Genomic DNA, 22,802 nt, shown 5'->3' with positions numbered 1-22,802 from the left:
ACATGGGGTTCAGTCCCATGAACCGTGAGATCATGACCTGAGCTGAAACCAAGAGTTGGACGCTTAACCGACTGAGCCACCAGGTGCCCCACCGATCTCTATTTTTATTTATTTATTTTTTTAATTTTTTTTTAACGTTTATTTATTTTTGAGACAGAGAGAGACAGAGCATGAACAGGGGAGGGGCAGAGAGAGAGGGAGACACAGAATCTGAAACAGGCTCCAGGCTCTGAGCTGTCAGCACAGAGCCCGACGCAGGCTCGAACTCACGGACCGTGAGATCATCACCTGAGCCAAAGTCGGACGCTTAACCGACCAAGCCACCCAGGCGCCCCCCCGATCTCTATTTTTAAACAAAAACTGCATCACAAAGTTTGACCTCTATCTTATTAATTATTTATCAAATTTGATTCCAAATGATCTTTGGACATTTTCCAAACTCAAAACTGCATCAAAATATACAGCCTAAATATATCACAATGTGACCAAAAAAGGCATTTCCTGAACAAGAGTTCCTAAAATGTTTTTTAACAATAGCAGTTCTAAAAGTCACTTGACAGGGATAAGAGATTCATTCTGACATGTTGCATGATGGTCAAGACTTCCAAGGTGCCTAATACCTAGAAGTAACAAGGATGTCTTCACATGTGAGTAAATCTATTATCTCTCTTTCACTTGGGCTTTTCACTCCCTCCAGTACCTCACAGATACACTGAAAGCATTATCCCCATTTTACAAAAGGAATAACTGAGTCATGAAAGTCATTGTCTAGTCTGACCTGACAATTAAAAGTCTGTACGTGGGGCGCCTGGGTGGCTCAGTCAGTTAAGCGTCCAACTTTGGCTCAGGTCATGATCTCGCGGTTCATGGGTTCGAGCCCCATGTCGGGCTCTGTGCTGACAGCTCGGAGCCTGGAGCCTGTTTCAGATTCTGTGTCTCCCTCTCTCTCTGCCCCTCCCCCACTTGCACTGTCTCTCTCTCTCTCTCCCTCTCTCTCTCTCTGTCAAAAATAAATAAACATTAAAAACAATCTGTACCCCAAACTATACCAATGCATAACTAGCAAATAAAGTGCAACAGTGTGCTGAACATATAATTTTCCTTGACAAAATAGGTTTTATCCCAAGATGTTTGTGTATGGGCATACTAAGATGGGATGAAGCTTCAAATATCTCCCTGTCCACTTTGTTAAATAAATAATATTTTATTAAATTATTAAATGTTAAATTATTACATTAAATAGTATTTAATAATTATAATATTGAGTTGATGATTAAATATTGTTAAATTGATGTTAAAATAGTAAATAGTAAAATATTAAATATTTTTACTAAAGCATATAAAACTAAATAAAATTAAGATGTTAAAATCTTCCCCACTATCCTTTTTAATCCCAGAATCAACCACTCTGTGTGTGTGTGTATGTGTGTATATGAAAACACACAGTTTTTCTCCTTTAGAAAAAGGAATTGTTTTGGGGCACATGGGTGGCTCAGTTAGTTAAGCATCTGACTTCGTCTCAGGTCACGATCCCACAATTTGTGGGTTTGAGCCCCACGTCGGGCTCTGCGCTGACAGCTCAGAGCCTGGAGCCTTCTTCAGATTCTGTGTCTCACTCTTTCTGTCCCTCCCCCACTCATGCTCTGTCTCTCGCTCTCTCTCTCTCAAAAATAAAAAATAAAAACATTTAAAAAAGGAATTGTGTCAAGAAAGTGGGGGTAGGGGCGCCTGGGTGGCGCAGTCGGTTGAGCGTCCGACTTCAGCCAGGTCACGATCTCACGGTCCGTGAGTTCGAGCCCCGCGTCAGGCTCTGGGCTGACGGCTCGGAGCCTGGAGCCTGTTTCCGATTCTGTGTCTCCCTCTCTCTCTGCCCCTCCCCCGTTCATGCTCTGTCTCTCTCTGTCCCAAAAATAAATAAACGTTGAAAAAAAAAATTAAAAAAAAAAAAAAAAAGAAAGTGGGGGTAGAGAGAACATACCTCAACGTAATAAAGGCCAGACGTGAAAATCCACAACCAACATTATACTCCATGGTGAAAACTGAAAGCTTTTACCCTAAGATCAGGAATAAGACAAGGATGTCCACTCTCACCACGTTTAATCAACGTAGTACTGGAAGTCCTAGCCATAGCAATCGGATAAGAAAAAGAAATAAGAAGTGTCCACGTTGGTAAAGAAGTTAAACTGTCACTATTTCCGGATGACATGATACTATACATAGCAAATCCTTAAGACTACCAAAACACTACTGGAAGTAGTGAGTGCATTCCGGAAAGTTGCAGGATGCAAAATTAGTAGCAGAAATTCGTAGCATTTATATACACTAATAATGAAGCAGCAGAAAGAAAAATTTTAAAAACACTCCCATTTTCAATTGCACCAAGAATAATAAAATACCTAGAAATAAACTTAATCAAAGAGGTGAGACTTATACTCTGAACTATAAGACATTGATGAAAGAAATTGGCATTGACATTGAATTGACATTCAATTGACATTCAATTGACATTGGATTGACTATAAGACATTGATGACAGAAAACAGGTATTCCATGCTTATGGACTGGAAAAATTAATATTGTTAAAATATCCATATTTCCCAAAGACATCTACAGATTCAGTGTAATCCCTGAACAATATACCAACAGCATTTTTCACAAAACTAGAAGAAAAAACACCGAAATACGTATGAAGCCACAAAAGACCTCAAATAGCCAAAGCCATCTTAAGAAAGAAAAACAAAGCTGGAGGTATCAGAATTCAGATTTTAATATACACTAGAAGGCTGTAGTAATCAAAACAGTATGGTGCTGGCATTCAAAAAAAAGAAAGAGAGACATAGACCAATGGAACAGAACACAGAGCCCAGAAATAAACCCGTAATTACATGGTCAATCTATGACACAGAAAGCAAGAATATACAATGGGGAAAAACAGTCTCTTCAATGAATGGTGCTGGGAAAACTGGGCAGCTGCAACCAAAAGAATGAAACTGGACCACCCTTTAACACTACACACAAAAATAAACTCAAAATGGATTAAAGACCTACATGTGAGACCCGAAGCCATAAAAATCCTAGAACACAGGCAGTAATCTGTCTGACATCAGTTGTAGCAAGATTTTTCTAGATATATCTCCTAGGTCTCCTAAGGCAAGGGGAACAAAAGCAAAAAAAAAAAAAAAAAAAAAAGCGGGGGGGAGAACATCAGGACTACATCAAAATAAAAGGCTTTTGCACACAGCAAAGGAAACCACCAAGAAAACAAAAAGGTAACCTACTGAAGGGTGGAAGATATTTGCAAATGATCTATCCGACCAGGGGTTAATATCCAAAATATGTAAAGAACTTACACAACTCATCACCAAAAAAACAACCCAATTTAAAAAATGGGCAGAGGACCTGAATAGACATTTTGCCAAAGAAGACACACGGATGGTCAACAGATGCATGAAAAGATGCTCAACATCTCTAATAATTTGCAGAGAAATGCAAATCAAAACCACAATGAGATACCATTTTGCACCTGTCAGAATGACTAAAATAAAAAATACAAGATATAAGCATTGGCAAGAATGTGGAGAGAAAGGAATTCTCGTGCACAGTTCGTAGGAATGCAAATCAGTGGGGCCATGGTGGAAAACAGTATGGAGTATTTCCACTATAGGATATTTACCCAAAGAAAACAAAGACACTAATTCAATATATGCATCCTTACGTTTATTATAGCATTATTTACAATAGCCAAGATATGGAAGCAATGTAGATGTCCAACAATAGATGCATGGATTATGAAGATGTTTAAGCAGCCATGAAAAGAATGAGACCGTGCCATTTGAGACAACACAGAGAGTACCTGGAGGGTATGATGCTAAGTGCAACAAGTCAAACCAAGAAAGACGAATACCACCAGATTTCACTCAAAAGTGGAATCTTAAAAAACAACAACAACAACAACAACAATAAACGAATAAAAGTAGAATCAGACCTATAAATACAGAGATGGTTGCCAGAGGGAAGGGGGTGGGGGAAGAATGAGCAAAATGGGTGAAGGGGAAAGGGAGATACAGGCTTCCAGTTACTAAATGAGTTAAGTCATGGGAATAAAAGGCACAGCATAAGGAATACAGTCAATGATATTGTAATAGCAATGTAACGGGGACATAGCATAATGTGTTAACTTGTCAAATCAGTATGTCATTTACCTGAAACTAATGTAACATTGTGTGTCAACAAACTCACATTTTTTTTTAATCTTTATTTTTGAGAGAGAGACAGAGTGCGAGCAGGGGAGGAACGGGGTGGGGAGGGGGACACAGAATCCAAAGCGGGCTCCAGGCTCCAAGCCGTCAGCACAGAGCCCAATGTGGGGCTTGAACCCACAGACCGTGAGATCATGACCTGAGCCAAAGTCGGACGCTCAACCAACTGAGCCACCCAGGCACCCCCCAAATTTTTTAAAAAAGGAATTGTGATAACTCATTGTTCACCAGGGTGTCTTTTTTCATATAATAATATATCATGGATCTCTTTCCAAGTCAATACATGTAGGTCCTCATGATACAATTTTTAGCTGTTAGCAAGTATTCCATAGTGTGAATTTTTCCATATCTACTTCATCACTTCCCGCTGGTGGACATTTAGCTTGTTAGTGATCCACCTCAAAGAAATGCAGAAACTATTTTTACTTACCATATAAGCAAGTACAAAATGATGGCTAACACCCAGTTTGGACATGCCTGGGTGTGGTGGGAGCTCTCATGCATTGTTGGTGGGACTGTAAATTGGTATATCATTTTTAAGGATAACTATGGCAATATCTTTCTAATTTATTTCCAAATCCAATCAGCTATGTTAGTGTTCCCCTCTTTTTGTATTATTTTTTTTTTATTTTAATTCCAGTATAGTCAACATGCAGCATTATATTAGCCTCGGGTGTACAATGTAGTGATTTGACCATTCTGTACATTACTCAGTGCTCATCAAGATAAGCGTACTCTTGGGGCGCCTGGGTGGCGCAGTCGGTTAAACGACCGACTTCAGCCAGGTCACGATCTCGCGGTCCGTGAGTTCGAGCCCCGCGTCGGGCTCTGGGCTCGATGGCTCAGAGCCTGGAGCCTGTTTCCAATTCTGTGTCTCCCTCTCTCTCTGCCCCTTCCCCGTTCATGCTCTGTCTCTCTCTGTCCCAAAAATAAATAAACGTTGAAAAAAAAAATTTTTTTAAATAAAAAAAGATAAGCATACTCTTAATTCCCTTTACCTATTTCACCCATCCCCCCACTCACCTCCCCTCTGGCAACCATCTGTTTGTTCTCCATAGTTAAGGGTCTGTTGTTTGGTATCTTTTTTTCTTTGTTCCTTTGATTTCTTATATTCCACATATGAGTGAAATCATACGGTACTTGTCTTTCCCTGACTAACTTATTTCGCTTACCATTATACCCTCTAGATCTATCCGTGTTGTTGCAAATGGCAAGATTTCATTCTTTTTATGGCTGAGTAATATTTCAGTGTGTGTGTGTGTGTGTGTGTGTGTGTGTGTATGCACCAATATATATAATGTACATATGTGGGGTATATATATGTATATATTTGTATATAGTGTATGTATATATGCAAGTAAATATACACACACACACACACAACCCACATCTTCTTTATCCATTCCTCTACTGATGGACACTTGGGTTGCTTCCATAATTTGGCTATCGTAAATAATGCTGCAATAAACATAGGGGTGCGATATCAATATCTTTCCAATTTTTTTATGTTTATTTATTTTTAAGAGAGAGAGTGTGTGAGAGCAGGGGAGGGGCAGAGAGAGGGAGACAGAGGATCTGAAGCAGGCTCTGTGCTGACAGCAGAGAGCCCGATATGGGACTTGAACTCACGAACTGTGAGATCATGACCTGAGCCGAAGTGCGGCGCTTAACCTACTGAGCCATCCAGGTGCCCCGATACCTTTCTAACTGTTAAGGGCCGTTATCCTTTGTCCTGGCAACGCCACTGCTAAGACTTTACCCTTGCAGGTATACCTGTACAGGTACATAAACATACGTATGTTCAAGAATATAGTAGAGCCCTTGTTAGTAGAGCCCTCCTGAAACTTCACCTTGAAGCTAGTCTCTGCAGGGAGTTTGACTCAAGTGCTATCCTATTAACCAAAAATATTTGAAAGGCATTTTAAATCTTTACCACAGTCTCTCCAAAACAACAAAGGGACATTCTATTCCTGATGACACAATAGTCCCAGAAGTGAGAAGTCTCAGTGGCAGGGAGGAGGCAGGCTGTGAGACCAAAACTGGAAAGGCAGCTCTTACAGAAGTTCTCACGCTGTGCGTAAGGGAACAATGAAGGAAAACCAATCACCCTTAAGAAAAGCCAGACATTTTATCCCTTCTGAATTCTCAAAGATAAGCAAGGTCATGGGCTTGCTGAAAAACTAGATGGGGAAAAGTGAGCGAGCGAGAGAGAGAGAGAGGATCCTGCCCCTGATCCAGAATAAAGTATCACCGTTTGTCATATCCCCTGCAAGGATTTTTGCTTCCAAACTCTCTTGCCCACCATCTATGCCCCTTGTTTCCTTACAAACAGGACTCGCCCTCTTCTTGCTGTATCTTCGGGGTGATTTTGACTTTCCTTGACTTTGAGGTGCCTCTGTTAACACTCCTACTAAAGATTGAGGAGGAAGTCATAGTAATTATATAATTCGATTAGGTCTACATGGGGGGGGGGGCGCATAGCTGGTCATCGAATGATTTTTCACCCAGACTATCACCTTGTTTGTTGTTGTGTCACACTGGGTAAGTCATCCGGAGCCTAAGATCTACATCCCCTCCTGCCCTTCCTCTCACCCACTTTTCCTACTGATTCCCAAGCTTTAAGCATCACCTAAACCTCTTGGTCTCCTCAAGAGAGAGCTGATCATTTGTAGTGTGTGCCTGGACGTGATCTCTTGATGTTCTCTTTAGATCTGGGGATCCAGTTACCCATGCCAAAATCGGGGACAGGTAAAAGGAAGGAGTCTGGCTACTGTAGCTCACTCCTAATTTATTCTCTGTGTGTCTTATAAATAGCATTCCCAACAGCACTCTCTCTCTCACACACACACACACACACACACACGTATCTGCTTTATAACTAATATTTTCTGGGTACGCATGTTATCAATCAGGCTCTCGAGGTGATACATTCTGCATAGCTCATTTTTCTGTGGTACAATAATATCTTGCCTCCGTTTTAAGGAAATAATTATGGAATGTATGTTTGGATGGGCACAGATGTTGGTTGCTTTTTTGTATTCATGGCAAGTATATAGTAGATATTAGTTATCTACTGTACAAAGATTCTAATACGTTTGTAAACCTAGGCCTTGAAAATCAGGAGATTCTCTTGAGTTGGCTAACCAGTTGGTGAATCAAAAAGAATGGGCTCCCACCTTCCTTAAAGGTGAAGATTTACATTATCAAGAAATCGTTGGTGGGCTCCTGGGTGGCTCAGTGGATTAAGCATCCGACTCCTCATTTCAGCTCAGGTCATGATCTCACGGTTCCTTAGTTTGAGCCCTGCATGGGGCTCTGTGCTGACAGTGTGGAGCCTGCTTGGGATCCTGTCTTTCCCTCTCTCTCTCTCTCTGCTTCTCCTCCATTCTCGCTCTCTCTCTCTCCTCTCTCTCAAAATAAATAAATGAACTTAAATAAAATAAATCATTGCGGCACCTGGGTGGCTCAGTCAGTTAAGCATCCAACTTGGGCTCAGGTCATGATCTCACGGTTCGTGGGTTCGAGCCCCACGTCGGGCTCTGTGCTGACAGCTCGGAGCCTGGAGCCTGCTTCGGATTCTGTGTCCCCCTCCCTCTCTGCCCCTCCCCAACTTGTATGCTCGTTCTTTCCCTACAAAGAAACTCACCCTGCCACCTTCTCATCCACTCTATCGGGTACACTGAGGTGGCCTGGGATTCAGTTCTCTTACCTGTAGGTAACCTGGTTGCCCTCCGGAAAACTCGGGACCTGCATGGTTTACTTAACAGGGACTCCTGGGTCACGGTTTGTTGACTGGATAACGAGTCCTTCAGGCTGGAAACCTGAGTGCTAGACCTGGAGAGAACTTCGGCAAGGCTGTTTTCTTCCCTGTCCTCTTCTTTCTCCTTCTTCTTTTGTTTGGCCTTGTCCAGGGAGTACTGCCACTTTACATTCTCAAACTGGAACATGAGAATATTGCTCTCCGTGTTGATCACCATCCTGGAAGAAAAGCAACAAGATCGCCCACAAAAGGAGCGTGAAGGCCACCACTGCCCGGGCCTCCAAATAAGGCATTTCAATCACGGTCGTGTCCGATGCCGAGGCCAAGGGAACAGCGCCGGGGGGAGAGACTGTACAAGCAGGATGGTGTCGGCTACTGGAGGATCTGGAGTGATGAAAGGTAGCCGGCGGGGCGGTGAGGGTCGTTTCCTTTAAAATTAAGTGTAAGCGCGGCCATATGTTCTGATTACTTCACTTTCCAAGTTAAAATATTTTTTTAAGTTTATTTATTCTGAAAGAGGGAGAGAGAGAGAGAGGGAACCAGTGGGAGAGGGGCAGAGAGAGAGGGAGGGACAGAGGACCCAAGGCAGCACAGAGCCCGATGTGGGGCTCGAACTCACAAATCGCTAGATCATGACCTGAGACGAATTCTGGCGTTTAACCGACTGAACCACCCAGGCGGCCCTCAAGTTAAAATATTTTTAAGTGAATTTCCATTCACGGAGTGAGTACCAAGTTCCTAGGGTGCCCAACGCAGAAAACTTAGCTACTCTGCACCCCACCGTCTTGAAGTTCACTCTTTTTCTCAAGCACAGTATCCAAATACCATGTTTCTATTGCTGTGATGGGGATGAGGAAAACTGTAACAGAGGACTTTGCTCCCTCTGTCCCTCCATTACCCCCAAGTCTGTGACCATGCCCTAAATTTAAACAGAACAGCTGTGGGGCACCCGGGTAGCTCAGTCGGTTAAGCGTCCGACTTCAGCTCTCGTCACGATCCCGTGGTTCATGGGATCAAGCCCCGTGTCGGGCTGACAGCACGGAGCCTACTCAGGATTCTGTCTCTGCCCCTTCCCCACTCTCTCGCTCTCCAAGTAAATAAATAAATGTAAAAAAAATTAAAAATAATAATAAATTAATAAAACATCAGGTTTTTGTTCTTTACCAAAAAAAAAAAAAAAAAAAGGAAGGCAATATGGTTCAGGGAGATTAACTGATGTCTCAAGTGATCTGTGTAAAAGACAATTCTATTTGGGTATTTTCACATAATATCACCCCGAACCTAGCATATAGCAAGTGTAATACTATATATAATTAGTCATTGTTCTGGTTTCTGTAAACCCACCGGCTCAGTTCTTCCCCAATGGACACTGGACCCGTCGCTATAGCCATCCCCCACCCTCCCATAAGTCTCCTTGCATTAGAAGTGGGCATCAGAAGGGGCCCCTGGGTGGCTCAGCCGGTTAAGCTCCCGACTTCGGCTCAGGTCGTGATCTCACGGCTCGTGAGTTCGAGCCCCGCGTCGGGCTCTATGCTGACAGCGCGGAGCCTGGAGCCTGCTTCGGATTCTGTGTCTCCCTCTCTGCGCCTTCCCTGCTTACGCTCTGTCTCTCTCTCTCTCTCAAAAATAAATAAACATTAAAAAAAAAAGAAGAAGTGGGCATCAGAGACAGATGGTCAGAGAAGGCAGGGCCAGGGAGCCAAGCAGGGTCTACACGTTCACGACAGTGCCTTACTGTACTCACGGCCTGACTTGCCCAGACATCCGGAACAAATTAAGAGCAATGTGAACCCCGACTGCTAAGCTTTGTGCAAAGTCCGATTAGTCCCCCGCAAGACCATTACCTTTCTACCGCCAAAATATTACCCAAAATATTACCTCTGTATAGCCAAAATATTACCCTTCTACCGCCAAAATATTACCCTTCTACCGCCAAAATATTACGCTTCTACCGCCAAAATATTACCCTCTACCGCCAAAATTGGAGGAGAGCACTGCCCACTCTCTCCTCCTGCCAGGAAAGCCAAGGCTGGTGTCCCAGGGGAGCAGAAAATTATCCAAACAGAATTGCTCACGGCTCTGACCTCCACACCTACCACCCACCTGTTGCCCTCAATAAAGAAGGACAGCACGGGGTCACCTCTGCCATTGACTTTCATCACCTTCAGACAGTTCCCATTTAGGAAACTGTAAATGCGGATCTTGCCGTCGGCACAGGCGCTGATGACCCGGAGGAAGAGAAGAGCCACATGAAGCACCTCCCTGGAAGAGAACAGAGCGGCAGGCTGTACCCGTGTGTTGCTGGAAGGTTTGGGTGTGTTGGTAGCGTGGGGTATTTTGTGTACGGTGGGGAGGCAGCGGTCATGACTGCCGTACCGGTTTGCCAGCCATTCACCTTCAAGACGTGGCTGTCCTCTCTCCTCCCATCCCGCGGTTATTTTTCCTGCAGTCCGGTCGCAGTGCCACAAGGTGGCGAAACACAGAGGCTTCTGTCACAGGTTTTGTGCTTTTGCATTTTTGTTTTGTTTTTTATTTGTTTGGGGTTTTTTGGCCGGGGCGGGGAGGAGGGGGGTCTGATCCAGAGGTGATCACGCTTTTCTCTTACATTTTGGTTCCTAGCTAATGACTTCTGAAAAAGTCATGCTGAGAACTTACTGTTTTGATGCCTTTTCAGATAGTATCACTAGATATTTTTCAGTGATCTCTACACCCAACGTGGGGCTCGAACCGACAACCCCGAGATCGGGAGTCACGCTCCACCAATGGAGCCAGCCAGGCGTCCCTAGCATCAGTGAAGAAAGAAATCCACACATGGGGAAATGATCATCTTTATAGGAAGCAAAAACCCAGTGTTTAAGCAGTTCCTTTGGGATCTTAAATGAGCGGCTTGCATTCTTCCAGTGAAACGTCCCGAAGGAAAGTTTTACCCAGGGACGAAATGTGTGAGCTCCCTTTGGTGGTGACCAGCAGAAGAGAGAGGGCCAGGTGACGTAGATGCTTCCCACAAAACCTTCCCACAACGGCTGCAGCCAAGCGGGCCTCCAGACGTGTGGAGTATTCAGCTACAAAATGTAATTACCCCATTCCTGTTAATGATACTAAAAAGTTGAATTCGGGAGCGCCGGGGTGGCTCAATCGGTTAAGCATCCGACTTTGGCTCAGGTCCTGATCTCGTGGTTCGAGGGTCCAAGCCCCGCACCCGGCTCCGTGCCAACAACTCGGAGCCTGCTTGGGATTATTTCTCTCCCCTTCTCTTTACCCCTCCCCTGCTCAAGTTCGTGCGCTCTCGCTCAAAATAAATAAACTTAAAAATTTTCTTTAAGTGGAATCTGATGCCACCAATTTGTTAGATCTTATGTGTCAAGGAAGTCCTTGGATCCCTGCCATCTGTACCCATCCAGGTCCGTCTATGGCCTTGCTCATGTGCTACCTTCTCCACAAAACCACCCTTTATCTCCATCATCTCCCCTCCCCTCGCACACACATACACAAACCTCAGGTACACTGTTAAAGTCCCACAACCCGTCTCTTACTCATCTTTGCATGCCCAGCACCTAACACAAGGCCCAGCTCGTAGAAGGTCCTCAATAAATATCTGATGAAAAGGTGAGTGTCAGCTCAGGTTTTGGAGTATGATTATTGATATAATGTGTTAACAGAATGACATTCACCCCATACCATTTGGCCTTAGCCCTGGTCAGATCCGCGGGTCAGATTAAGACATTTCAAGGCCCCAACCACTAGCAAAACAGAAACAACAAAGACCTTGAAAGCTACAGCATGCTTAGCACGTTCAAAGGACAGCAAAGAGGTCAATGTGGCTCCTGTGATGGATAGATCAGTCGATCAACTGGTCGCCCCATCTAAAAGTGAAAATAAGAGGCACTTGGGTGGCTTAGTCGGTTAAGCTTCTGACCTGGGCTCAGGTCATGATCTCGCGGTTCATGGGTCGGAGCCCCGCATTGGACTCTGTGCTGACAGCTCAGAGCCTGGAGCCTGGTTCGGATTCTGTGTCTCCCTCTCTCTCTGCTCCTCCCCTTCTTGTGCTCGCGCGCTCTCTCTCAAAATAAATAAATAAACATTTAATAAATAAATAAAATAAAAACATATAATTACAATTTTCAGGCGACATCCTAAAGCTTGACTCTTTCCTTTCGTAAGTTTTGATAATCCATACAACATGCTAAGAGGCTTACTGATAACCCCAGATAAATCACTGAACAGAAGCCCTTCCCAGCACCCACTCACCAATAACGCGGTCACACACCACAAAGAGTAAACACACACATGTAACTCAAATCCCCTTCCACCTCCCACAAGGCCAGCGTGCCGGCTCAAGAGGTTCCTACGAAGACACGAGGAAATCTAGGGCCATATTTTACCAAATAACTCTCGTTGATAGGTCCCCTAGAAGATCCATTCACTCTCTGAGTCAACTAGGGTAGCATCTTGTTTCCCTAGAGTTTTTTATAATGCACGCAGGGGAAGAAGCATTGTTCACGCGGTACAAGAGTGACGTCGCACAGCCTATAAAAACCCGTGGCCGTGGCAGAAGCGTTAACTGACCACAAGATCCTTTCCAAACAACCTCAAACGTGACCTCAGACTACTTCTCCACTGGCTCCAAGCAGCCGCCACCACTAAACTGGGATTGGAATTGTAAAATGAGACGTTTGCCGTCCTGGAATAGAATGTAGCCAGCAGACTTGTAAGAAAGCTCCTTCTTTAACCCCTTGGTTATTTTTAAATCCTTGGCACTTGGATGATTTTAAGTAGAGGCCTGGGGTAAAGACCAACTCCAAGAATTTTCAGTTTACTGGCATTGGCATTATTTGGGATGGCTCTGCCAATATTCATAAACAGATGTTAGCGTGTGGCCATTCCACCCTGAACGCGCCTAATGTCGTCTGATAACGGATATAAATGTGTCACATGTGTCATGAGCCTAACATTTCAATAACTTCTCGAAACCCACATCTAGTACCGTTATTACAAAATCTAGGCTGTGAGGGAAAAGGAGAGATTCCCACATCCATCAACCAGGGCTTTCCTGGCACCTACTTCGGATGCTTGAAGGCCATGAGGCACCGCTCGTACTTTCCCACCATGCTCCAGGCCATGACCAGGCCATCTGCACCTCCTGAGACGAGATGCCACGGGTCAAAGCACAGACACTTCACGGCTCCCTCGTGGCCAATGAGAGTCTGCAAGAGAAGATGCCTCTGTTTTCAGCCCATCTGCAACTCAGACTGTGAGTCCTCCAAGGCCAAAGCTGGAGGCTTCTTTGGATGAATCCCAACACACTCCGCCATTTTTTGCTTTTGTTCTGAAAAAGCCAGTGGTGTCCATGCCTCCCTCTCTCCAGAGCTCTCTCCCCAGTGAAGGAATGATTAAGGAGAGCCTTGCTCCTGACGGCTCTGTGGCTGGGGCAGGCCTCATCTTCCTGGAGTCCGAGAGAGGGCCAGAATTCACCATCGTCTTCTGCCACAAGGTGAAGGGTCAGGTGTGTTCCAACCCCAGGTCCCTGCCAGGACCGCAGGACACTTGGGGCCTCCCCGTGCCTGCTACTGCCGGTTAGACCATGGTGACAACAATACTGGCGGGAAGAAAATGCACCAGCCGGCCCAGCAGCTTCTCGCTGTGCTCCTGTGTTCCCGGCACAAATGTATCTCACCACCGCCCACTAGAGCCAGGAGGTTTCAACTCTAGCAACACTTTGGGTGCGTGTGAGCATTCAGTCGCTTTCAAGAGCAGCCACTATTCTCTTTTCACCAGAGAGTAAGGAGAAAAACTACTGTGACTTTGCTCATGTCCTCACCCCATGCAAGAGTCAGGGTAGAATGTTCTGGAAAAGGAAAAGCCACTGTCAAAAGACCCTGAGCCCGTATATCATACTGAGTCAGAACGTAGCCTGCTACCACCACTTGCATGCCAACGTAAGTCACATGATCCCTGACCCTCCACAGTCTCAGAATGGCCCTCTTTTGGGGTGGGGGGGGGCAGTGGGAGGGGAGTTTCCCCTAAAATTCTTCAGGACCACCCTTTGGGTGACTCTAACATGGTAGCTTCAGGATGGTCTGAAGAGCTCTATGGGGGAGACCGTGAGTCTCCTCCCATCCATGACCATCGGTACCCCCTCCCCCCTCCCCGCCCCCACCAGCCCACTGCTCTCTCACCTTTACCAGCTGGGCCGTGACAGCGTGCCACACTTTGACTATCCCCCGCTCACAGCTGCTCACGATGTAGTTGTCATTGATCCTGGCGGCCCAGATGGGGTCTTTGTGTTTAAGCGTCTTCAGGCACTTCCCTGTCTCGACATCCCACTCTGAAAGGGGTGGGGAGGGGCACGAAGGCAGGTTATGGTGGAGTTCTACAGCCCAGCACAGAAGCCACGCCCATCAAGGGAGACCCTAGAAGGCCTCCGCCTGGCCCAGCACCCCTACAGGCTCACCAACAGCTCCAGGAGCCTGCAGCACAGAACTCCCTGACCGTGGGTCCCTGAGAGAGCCAGCAACGCAGAGACCTTGGCTCTAACCCGACAACTCAGCCTTGGGGTCCAAGCGCTAGACAGCTCATCTCTAATAAGCCTCCTTCTTTTTTTTATTTATTTATTTGTTGGTTTTAATATGAAATTTATTGTCACATTGGTTTCCATACCACCCCCGTGCCCATCCCGACAGGTGTCCTCCTCAGTGCCCATCGCCCCCCCCCACCCCCGATCAACCCTCCGTTTATTCTCAGTTTTTAAGAGTCTCTCATGGTTTGCCTCCTTCCCCCTCTGTTAACTTTTTTGTTCCCCTTCCCCTCCTCCATGGTCTTCTGTTAAGTTTCTCAGGATCCACATAAGCGTGAAAACATATGGTATCTGTCTTTCTCTGTATGACTTATTTCACTAATAAGCCTCCTTCTTGAGCCTGAAAAATACTTGCTATTGAGTGGATTTCAGGAAAATCACGGCACGTGTTTCATGGCATTATTCCTTCCAGATACCATTCTCCTGACTCACCCCTTCTATGTCCAAAGGAAAAGCAAGTTGTCTATCCTTATATACATTTAGCCATATTTCTGGGGGTGCCTGGGGGCTCCGTCGGTTAGGCACCTGACTTCGGCTGAGGTCACAATCTCACAGCTCGTGAGTTCGAGCCCCGCGTCGGGCTCTGCGCTGACATCTCAGAGCCTGGAGCCTGCTTCGGATTCTGTCTGTCTGTCTGTCTGTCTCTCTCTCTCTGCCCCTCCCCCACCCCTCAAAAATAAATCAACATTGAAACCATTTTAATGTTTGTTTATTCCTTTTAAAAAACCGATTTCTGAATCTGACTTCTGGATTTTACTACTTGAGAGACGGCCACAGCTGGGGGCAGGCTTCACGTTTCTACCACCCACCATCCTGCGAGTGTTGGGAAGGTGTGAAAATAGATGAGCAGGTGGGAGAATAGACCTTAAAGGAAGAAACTGGAAGCAGGCACCACAGATTCGGGAATGAGACCGTTAAAGTTGGCCCCATCAGCCCCAAAGTACCTCTCAGGCAACAGAGTGTACAACCTAAGACCAAGTAATGACCGCGGCCGATACCTCCGTAGAGCACTAACGACGAGCCAGGCCCCATTGGAAGTGCTTGGTGTATATTAACTCGTCTTCGTGAGACAGCTACTGTCTTTATTCCCCACTACACAGATGAGGAAACTGAGGCATAGAGGGGTTCAGTAACCTGCTCAAGATCACGCAGATGGCAAGCAGATAGAGCTGGGATTCGGACCCTTAAAGCCTGGCCCCAGAACCCATGCTCGTAACCACAAACGCTAGATCAACCCTAACTTCTGTAAGTACGCTTTTCTTCACTTGTTTTTTCCATATACATTGGCCTCTTATCCAATTAGAAAGCACAAAGTTGATGGGCTCCCGGCTGGCTCAGTCAATACAGGGTGTGACTCTTGACCTCGGGGTTGTGAGTTTGAGCCCCACGTCGGGGGTAGAGATTGCTTAAAAATAAAATCTTAAAAAAAAAAGGGGGGTGGGGGGAGAAGGCTGAAGGATGAATTAAAAGATTCATTGGGAATCGTTGGGAAAAGATTCATTGGGGGAAACCCAGGGGGAACAGGTAGGCCAGGAGGCTGAGACTAGGATTAGGGGGAAGAGAGAGATCTTGGGATATTTTTTTTCCATCATGTATTTTGTGAATTAATTTTTGCCTTTTAGATATTGTGTGAAAATGTGGTATCTTTGATCACCAGGAGTTTGGGGTGCCCCCTTAAGTTTTACACCCGAGGTGAGAGCCTAGCTCCCCTTGTCCTAGTTGTAGCCCTGCCGGGGGCCCCCCGAGACTCTCTCAAATCTGGAGGCCTTGTCTGCCCTTCCATCTCCAAACTCTCCTCCTTTCATGCCGTCTGCTCTACTCCTCAACGCAGTCGTGGCAACGAGAACTTCCGGTCAGGTCAAGGAGGGCAAAGAGGTGGGGAGTAAAGTTTCTTAAGCAGGTCTGAGTGCCGGCATATGGAACATCACTCCGCTTTCGCTTTCCTGCCCCTTTTGCCCCCACCTAACACGGCTGTGACTTCCTGGGTCCCTCGCCTCCCTTCGCTTTTCGTTCTTTCCTCGTGCTTTGCAGGGGAAATCTCCACGCCTGGCGTCTCCACCGTTCATTCCAATTGATAACCACCAAACCAATGCAGTTGGAGCCCCAGACCTATGGTGCAGTCAACTCACGTGGCAACTCACACCTGCATCTGCCTCCTGTAGTCCTCACCTGGGTGTCCTTGGGACTCCCGTACCCAGTGTATTAGCTTTCTATTGCTGCTGTAACAGATTCCCACAAGGTTAGCGGCTGAACGCAACACAAATGTACTATCTGACGGAAGCCTGATGTGACCTCACAAGGCTAAAAAATCAAGGTGTCCGCAGAGCTGTGTTCCCTTATGGAGATTCTGGGGCTGGAGGGATCCGTATCCTTGCCTGTCCCACCTTCCCGGGGCCACCCATATCCCTTGGCTCATGACCCCCTTTCTCCATCTTCAGAGCCAGCAACGTCGCATGTTTCTGAGCACTCCTCATTGTCACATCTCCTTTTGATCACGGACAAGACAGTTTCTGTTTTTAAGGACCCGTGTGATTACCCATCTGATAACCCAGGGCTGTCTCTCCTTTTTCGGGTCCTCAGCTTAATCACATCGGCAAAGTCCCTTTTGCCGTGCAAGGTGACACGGTCACAGTTTCCGGGGATTAGGAGGTGAACGTGTTCGGTTGGCCGTTATTCTGCCTACCACACTCAAGAGGTCCAAAACTGAAGCCAGCTTCTCCCCCTTCGTTCCTCACCCCACCCTACTCTTCCCCTGTGGTCCTTATTGCCGTTAATGGCACTTCCAAATACCCAGTGACCTGAGTTTAAAAGTCCGGCCTCATTATCTGCCCTCCTGTCACCTCATGTAAACTCATAGCCACCTGACTTTCTTCACACTTGCCTGTTCTTGGCTATTCTGAAGATACCACCGCAGTTCTCCAGACTGGGTACTGTCTTCACTTGTCCCCATCTCCACACAGTCCCCTCCCTCCAACCTTCTTCCATACTATGACTACAGTCATCTTTCTCAGAAACACATCTGATCATGTCAGTCCACAGCTCAGAGTGCATTTATAGCCTCCTGCATTCTATAGGATGAAGGTCAACTTCCTACCCGGATGCAGAAGGCCCTTGATAATCTGGCCCCAAACAAAGTAACCAGCCTTCTGTCCGACACCACACGCTCTACTGCAGCCGTACCCAGCAAGGGGAAATTCCCCAAACACACCATTTTCTTCAACCTTCTGCAAATTTGCCTATGCTGTCCCTTCTGCTTAGAATGGCATTCATTCTTCCACCGCTTGTAGAACGACGCATCATCAAGACCACACTCAAACAGCACCCTGTCTGTGGTGCTTTGCCTCACTCTTATTTCTGTGGTCCCTTAGAACTCCGCGTGTTGGTTAGGAGCGCGTGATCTAGAGTCAGACAGCCCTGGGTTCACATCCCCACTCCACCACTCAGTGGCTCTGATCTGGGGCAAGCTGTTTTTTTCTCCAAGTTTTGGATTCCTCGTCTGCATCCAAGCCACAGGCTTCTTGTGAGGGTTGAATACGATAATATATGTAAAGCACCGACGTCAGTCACGAACTTGGTACTCAATAAATGGTGGCAGTTACTATTCACATATTTATGATATCCTCCATTGTATATTTATGTATCTGTCTCCATTATGAGATTATAAGTCTCTTGAGGAAATAAAAAGCCATATTGAACAGGGTCATATTCATTTTTTTTAGCACTTAGCACAGCGTCTAGCACATTGTAGGTATTCCGCAAATAGCTGTGAAGTAAATGGATGGATGGATGGATGGATGAGTAAAAGAATGTCTTCCTACAGAAATGAGCTAAACAAGTATTTTGACAACCCATGGATTTGGGGAAACTTCTTAGAAAGTGTAAGGCATTTCTGTCTCACCTTTCACCTGGCAATCTCTTGCTCCAGATACAAGTTTGTTCATATATAAATCCATGCAAGTGACTGTCCCCTGGTGGCCATTGAAGATTCGTATACAAGCCCCACTTTTCAGATCCCAGTATCTGCAGGAATCAGGCCAAAAACAAAAAACAAGAAATGATTTTGAGATTTTTCTGAGGGCCCAAGGGATCATAATGGCACACAAGTTCCCTTAGATCAACAGTTTGCTGGAAGGCAGCAAAGTTTCAGGGTTAAGCTCAGAGTCAGAGGCCTGGATTTGATTTCCAGCGGCAGCACCCGTTAGGTGTAACTTTGGGAAAGTTACCTAATTTCCGTGTAAGTGTCATTTCCTCATTGGTGAAATGGAAATGATAATAATGATAGTTCCCTCTTAGGGTTTTTGGTAAAGAATTAAATATACAAAATGGATGATGGTCACCCAGGCGTGATTTCCACCCCTAGAGGATATTTGACAATGTCTGGAGACATTTTTGGCTGTCACAAGTAGGGAGAGAGCTGCTAATGTATCCGGTGCTATGGTCCAAGGGTACGGCTAAATGTCCTCCAGTGCACAGGACAGCCTCCACAGAAGGTACTTTCCAGCCGCAAGTTGAGAAATCCTGCATTGATTCGTGTAACACTGGAACAGCGATCAACGTGTAGGAAATGCGTAATAAATGTTGGTTGGTATTACGTTGGAAGAGGTTTCTGGAATGACCACCAGGCTTAAAACCCATGGCACCCATTCAACAGCAGAGGTGGTCTTCAAACAGGAACAACAGAACAATCTACTTCAGCTATTTGGATCCAAAACATCTTATGGGTACTTCTAAAGCATATCTTAGAGATCTACGGGAACAGAGGTATGAGTCACACTGTTCTTTAATAAGCAAATTTGCCTGAGGTCTCTCAACTGTCGGTGATACAGACTCGCATTTCACCCGGATTGCTTTTATGACAGGGCAAAAATGTAATGTTAAGGTAGTAGATTCTGGAGTGAGGCTGCCTGAAGTCCAATCCAGTCCATCATCTACTTACTAGCTGTATGATCTTAGAGGAGCTAATGAACCACCCTGTATCTCAGCTTCCTCATCTGCAAATTGAGGCTAATAATGGTAGTTGCCTCATAGAGTTCTTATGAGACTTGGTACATAATAAACGATTAATACGTGTTTCTTTTGTTTTCCTTCGAATGTGCTAAGCTTTTTCTTCTAATACTCCCAAAGGGGGGGCGCCTGGGTGGCTCAGTCGGTTAAGCGGCCGACTTCGGCTCAGGTCATGATCTCGCGATCCATGAGTTCGAGCCCCGCGTCGGGCTCTGTGCTGACAGCTCAGAACCTGGAGCCTGTTTCAGATTCTGTGTCTCCCTCTCTCTGACCCTCCCCCATTCATGCTCTGTCTCTCCCTGTCTCAAAAATAAATAAAAACAACAAAAAATATATATATAATACTCCCAAAGGTCCTGTGGCCTTACCATCAGTCACAGGTGTGGGGGGGAAAGGAGAAGAATGACTAGGCAGAGCACCAAGAATTTTCAGGGCAATGGAAATAATTCTATATGATACCATGATGATGGATACATGTCTTTTTTTTTTTTTAATTTTTTTTTTCAAAGTTTATTTATTTTTGGGACAGAGAGAGACAGAGCATGAACGGGGGAGGAGCAGAGAGAGAGGGAGACACAGAATTGGAAACAGGCTCCAGGCTCTGAGCCATCAGCCCAGAGCCTGACGCGGGGCTCGAACCCACGGACCGCGAGATCGTGACCTGGCTGAAGTCGGACGCTTAACCGACTGCGCCACCCAGGCGCCCCAATGGATACATGTCTTTATGCATTTGCCCAAATTCATAAAATGTACACCACCAAGAGTGAACCTTAAAGTAAACTACAGATTTGGGGTGACTTATGATGTGTCAGTGGAGGTTCGCCAGTTGTAACAAATGTCCCGCTCTGGCCGGGGAGGCTGTGCATGTGGGGAGCACAAGGTAATGGGAAATCTCAGTACTTTGCTCTCAAACTTTGCTGTAAACCTAAAACTACTCTATAGGAATTGTCTTTTTTAGAAGATGTTTTTGATGCAAGAACAGAAAAACAAACCAAGAGTCTACGAGAGAGCTCACAGAGACATTCTCATCTATATGTGGGGAAATCACCATATGATAAAGATGGCCCCACAGGTCAGTGGAGAAAATGGCAGGTTCCTGACTAAATAACCACTGTGGGGGAAACTGCTCACTTTCTTTCAAAATAAATAAATATAATGGAAACTCTACCCAACATCACATACAAAGTTGGGCTGCAAATAGTTCAAAGAACTGAATGCAAAAAGTCAAACTATAAAGTTAATGGGACAAGGGGCGCCTCGCTGGCTCAGTCGGAAGAACATACGACTCTTGATCTCAGGGTCATGAGGTCAAGCCCTACCTTAAGTGTAGAGATTACTTAAAATAAATAAATAAACTTTGGAAAATAAATTTAAAAAATAAAGTTAATAGGACAAAATATTTTAAAACGTCTTTGTGACCTAGGACTAGAATGACTCACCGACACAAGTCAAAACAATGGATAAACTGATACGTCGTATTACAGCAATATCAGAATTTTTATTCAACAAAGAACACTATAAGCAAAGTTAATGGGTTGATGAAGAAATAGAAGATGGTATTTGCAATTTTTAAACTGACAAGGGACTAATATATAGAAGAAAACACAGGGGCGCCTGGGTGGCTCAGTCGGTTGAGCGTCCGACTTCAGCTCAGGTCATGATCTCACAGTTTGTGAGTTCGAGCCCTGCATCGGGCTCTGTGCTGACAGCTCAGAGCCTGGAGCCTGCTACGGATTCTGTGTCTCCCTCTCTCTCTGCCCCTCCCCCGCTCATGCTCTGTCTCTCTCTCTATCTCTCTCTCTCTCTCAAAAATAAATAAATATTTTTTTAAAAGTTAGAAGAAAGCACATAGAACTGCAAATCAAGAAGCAAATTAGAGGAGCCCCAATAGAAAAATGGACAAAAGATATAATCAGGCAATTTATAAAAGAAGAGGCAAACTTATTAGTAGCCAAAGTCATGCAAATGGAAATGATTTTACACATACCCATCTGGCAAAAATTTGAAAGGTGGCTGATGCCCAATGTTGGTAGGGAAATACAGTTACAGGATCCCTCCTAGGGAGAATGTAGACCCATAAAGTCACTCTGAATTCAATCTAGTACTTGGTCAAATTAGGTAGCTCCTACCCTATATCTCAGCAAGTCCATTGCTGGGCATATATATACCTAAGAAATCTCACAAAGTCCACGAGGGGACAAAGATGTTCCATGCAGCTTTACTTGGAGGCCAGCTAGTTTCCATCACTGGGGAAGCAAGTAGGTGAAATGTATATTGGAGTACTACATAACTAACTAGACAGTAATGGATAAATCTTTGGAACATAGGATGGGGTACAAAAGTGAAAAGCCAAGATAAGCTTAAAATAATACCATGGATGACAGATAGATAGATAGATAGATAGATAGATAAATCAAAGAAACCATGGATGAAAATTATAAACATGTGTATAAAATATATCCATATACATTTTCTTTTTTTTTTTTAATGTTTATTCATTTTGAGAGACAGAGACAGAGCACGAGTGGGGAAGGGGCAGAGAGAAAAGGAGACACAGAATCAGAAGCAGCCTCCAGGCTCTGAGCTGTCAGCACAGAGCCCGACGAGGGGCTCGAACCCACGAACCGCGAGATCATGACCTGAGCCGAAGTCGGACGCTTAACCGACTGAGCCACTCAGGCGCCCCAATACACATTTTCAAAGGACTCACATAAATAAAAAGATCCACACTGACAAAGATGAGAAGGTAGCCCATGGGGGAAGGAAACGGGAGTGAAGAATAGAGAAAATAGAATTAATAAATAGATGAATAAAACAGGAATGGAGCCTTGTACAGACCAATAATAACAATACGACATGAACAGGGGCACCCGGGTGGCTCAGTCGGTTGGGCGTCCGACTTCGGCTCAGGTCATGATCTTTTGGTTCGTGGGTTCGAGCCCCACATCGGACTCTGTGCTGACAGCTCAGAGCCTGGAGCCTGCTTCAGATTCTGTGTCTCCCTCTCTCTCTGCTCCTCCCCCACACTCATTCTGTCTCTCTCTGTCACTCACAAATAAATAAAACGTTAAAAATTAAAAAAAAAAAGACTTTAAAGACCAAAGTAATTAAGATAGTGTGGTTTTGACCAACAACAGCCACACAGGCAAAAGAAGCAGAATAAAGACCAAGAAATTGAAATCTATGGACACTTATCTTATGACAA

The 22,802-nt window shown here is 45.2% G+C and overlaps 1 protein-coding gene across 3 annotated transcripts in view; it reads right to left on the bottom strand.

Moving 5' to 3' along the window:
- The window catches only part of FBXW10B (F-box and WD repeat domain containing 10B), a 33,717-nt gene that overhangs the window by 1,278 nt on the left and 9,637 nt on the right, over positions 1–22,802 (bottom strand). The window contains exons 8-14 of one of the 3 annotated variants that reach the window (XM_047089969.1): positions 18,492–18,613; positions 14,196–14,344; positions 13,081–13,223; positions 10,123–10,281; positions 7,969–8,237; positions 6,595–6,666; positions 1,817–1,863 (exon numbers count right to left, since the gene is read on the bottom strand). In XM_047089969.1, coding sequence (XP_046945925.1) covers positions 1,817–1,863; positions 6,595–6,666; positions 7,969–8,237; positions 10,123–10,281; positions 13,081–13,223; positions 14,196–14,344; positions 18,492–18,613 — 961 coding nt within the window. The remainder of the gene's footprint in view (positions 1–1,816; positions 1,864–6,594; positions 6,667–7,968; positions 8,238–10,122; positions 10,282–13,080; positions 13,224–14,195; positions 14,345–18,491; positions 18,614–22,802) is intronic. The other 2 variants (XM_047089971.1, XM_047089970.1) reach the window with 2 other exon arrangements.

This window comes from Lynx rufus, unplaced genomic scaffold (genome assembly GCF_022079265.1).
Source record: "Lynx rufus isolate CCGP_SWC_20201006 ecotype Redwood Valley unplaced genomic scaffold, mLynRuf1.p SCAF_28, whole genome shotgun sequence".
NCBI classification, from domain to species: Eukaryota; Metazoa; Chordata; class Mammalia; order Carnivora; family Felidae; genus Lynx; species Lynx rufus.
Note: the sequence above shows the minus strand (reverse complement) of the source record. Positions and strands in the feature narration are given on the sequence as shown.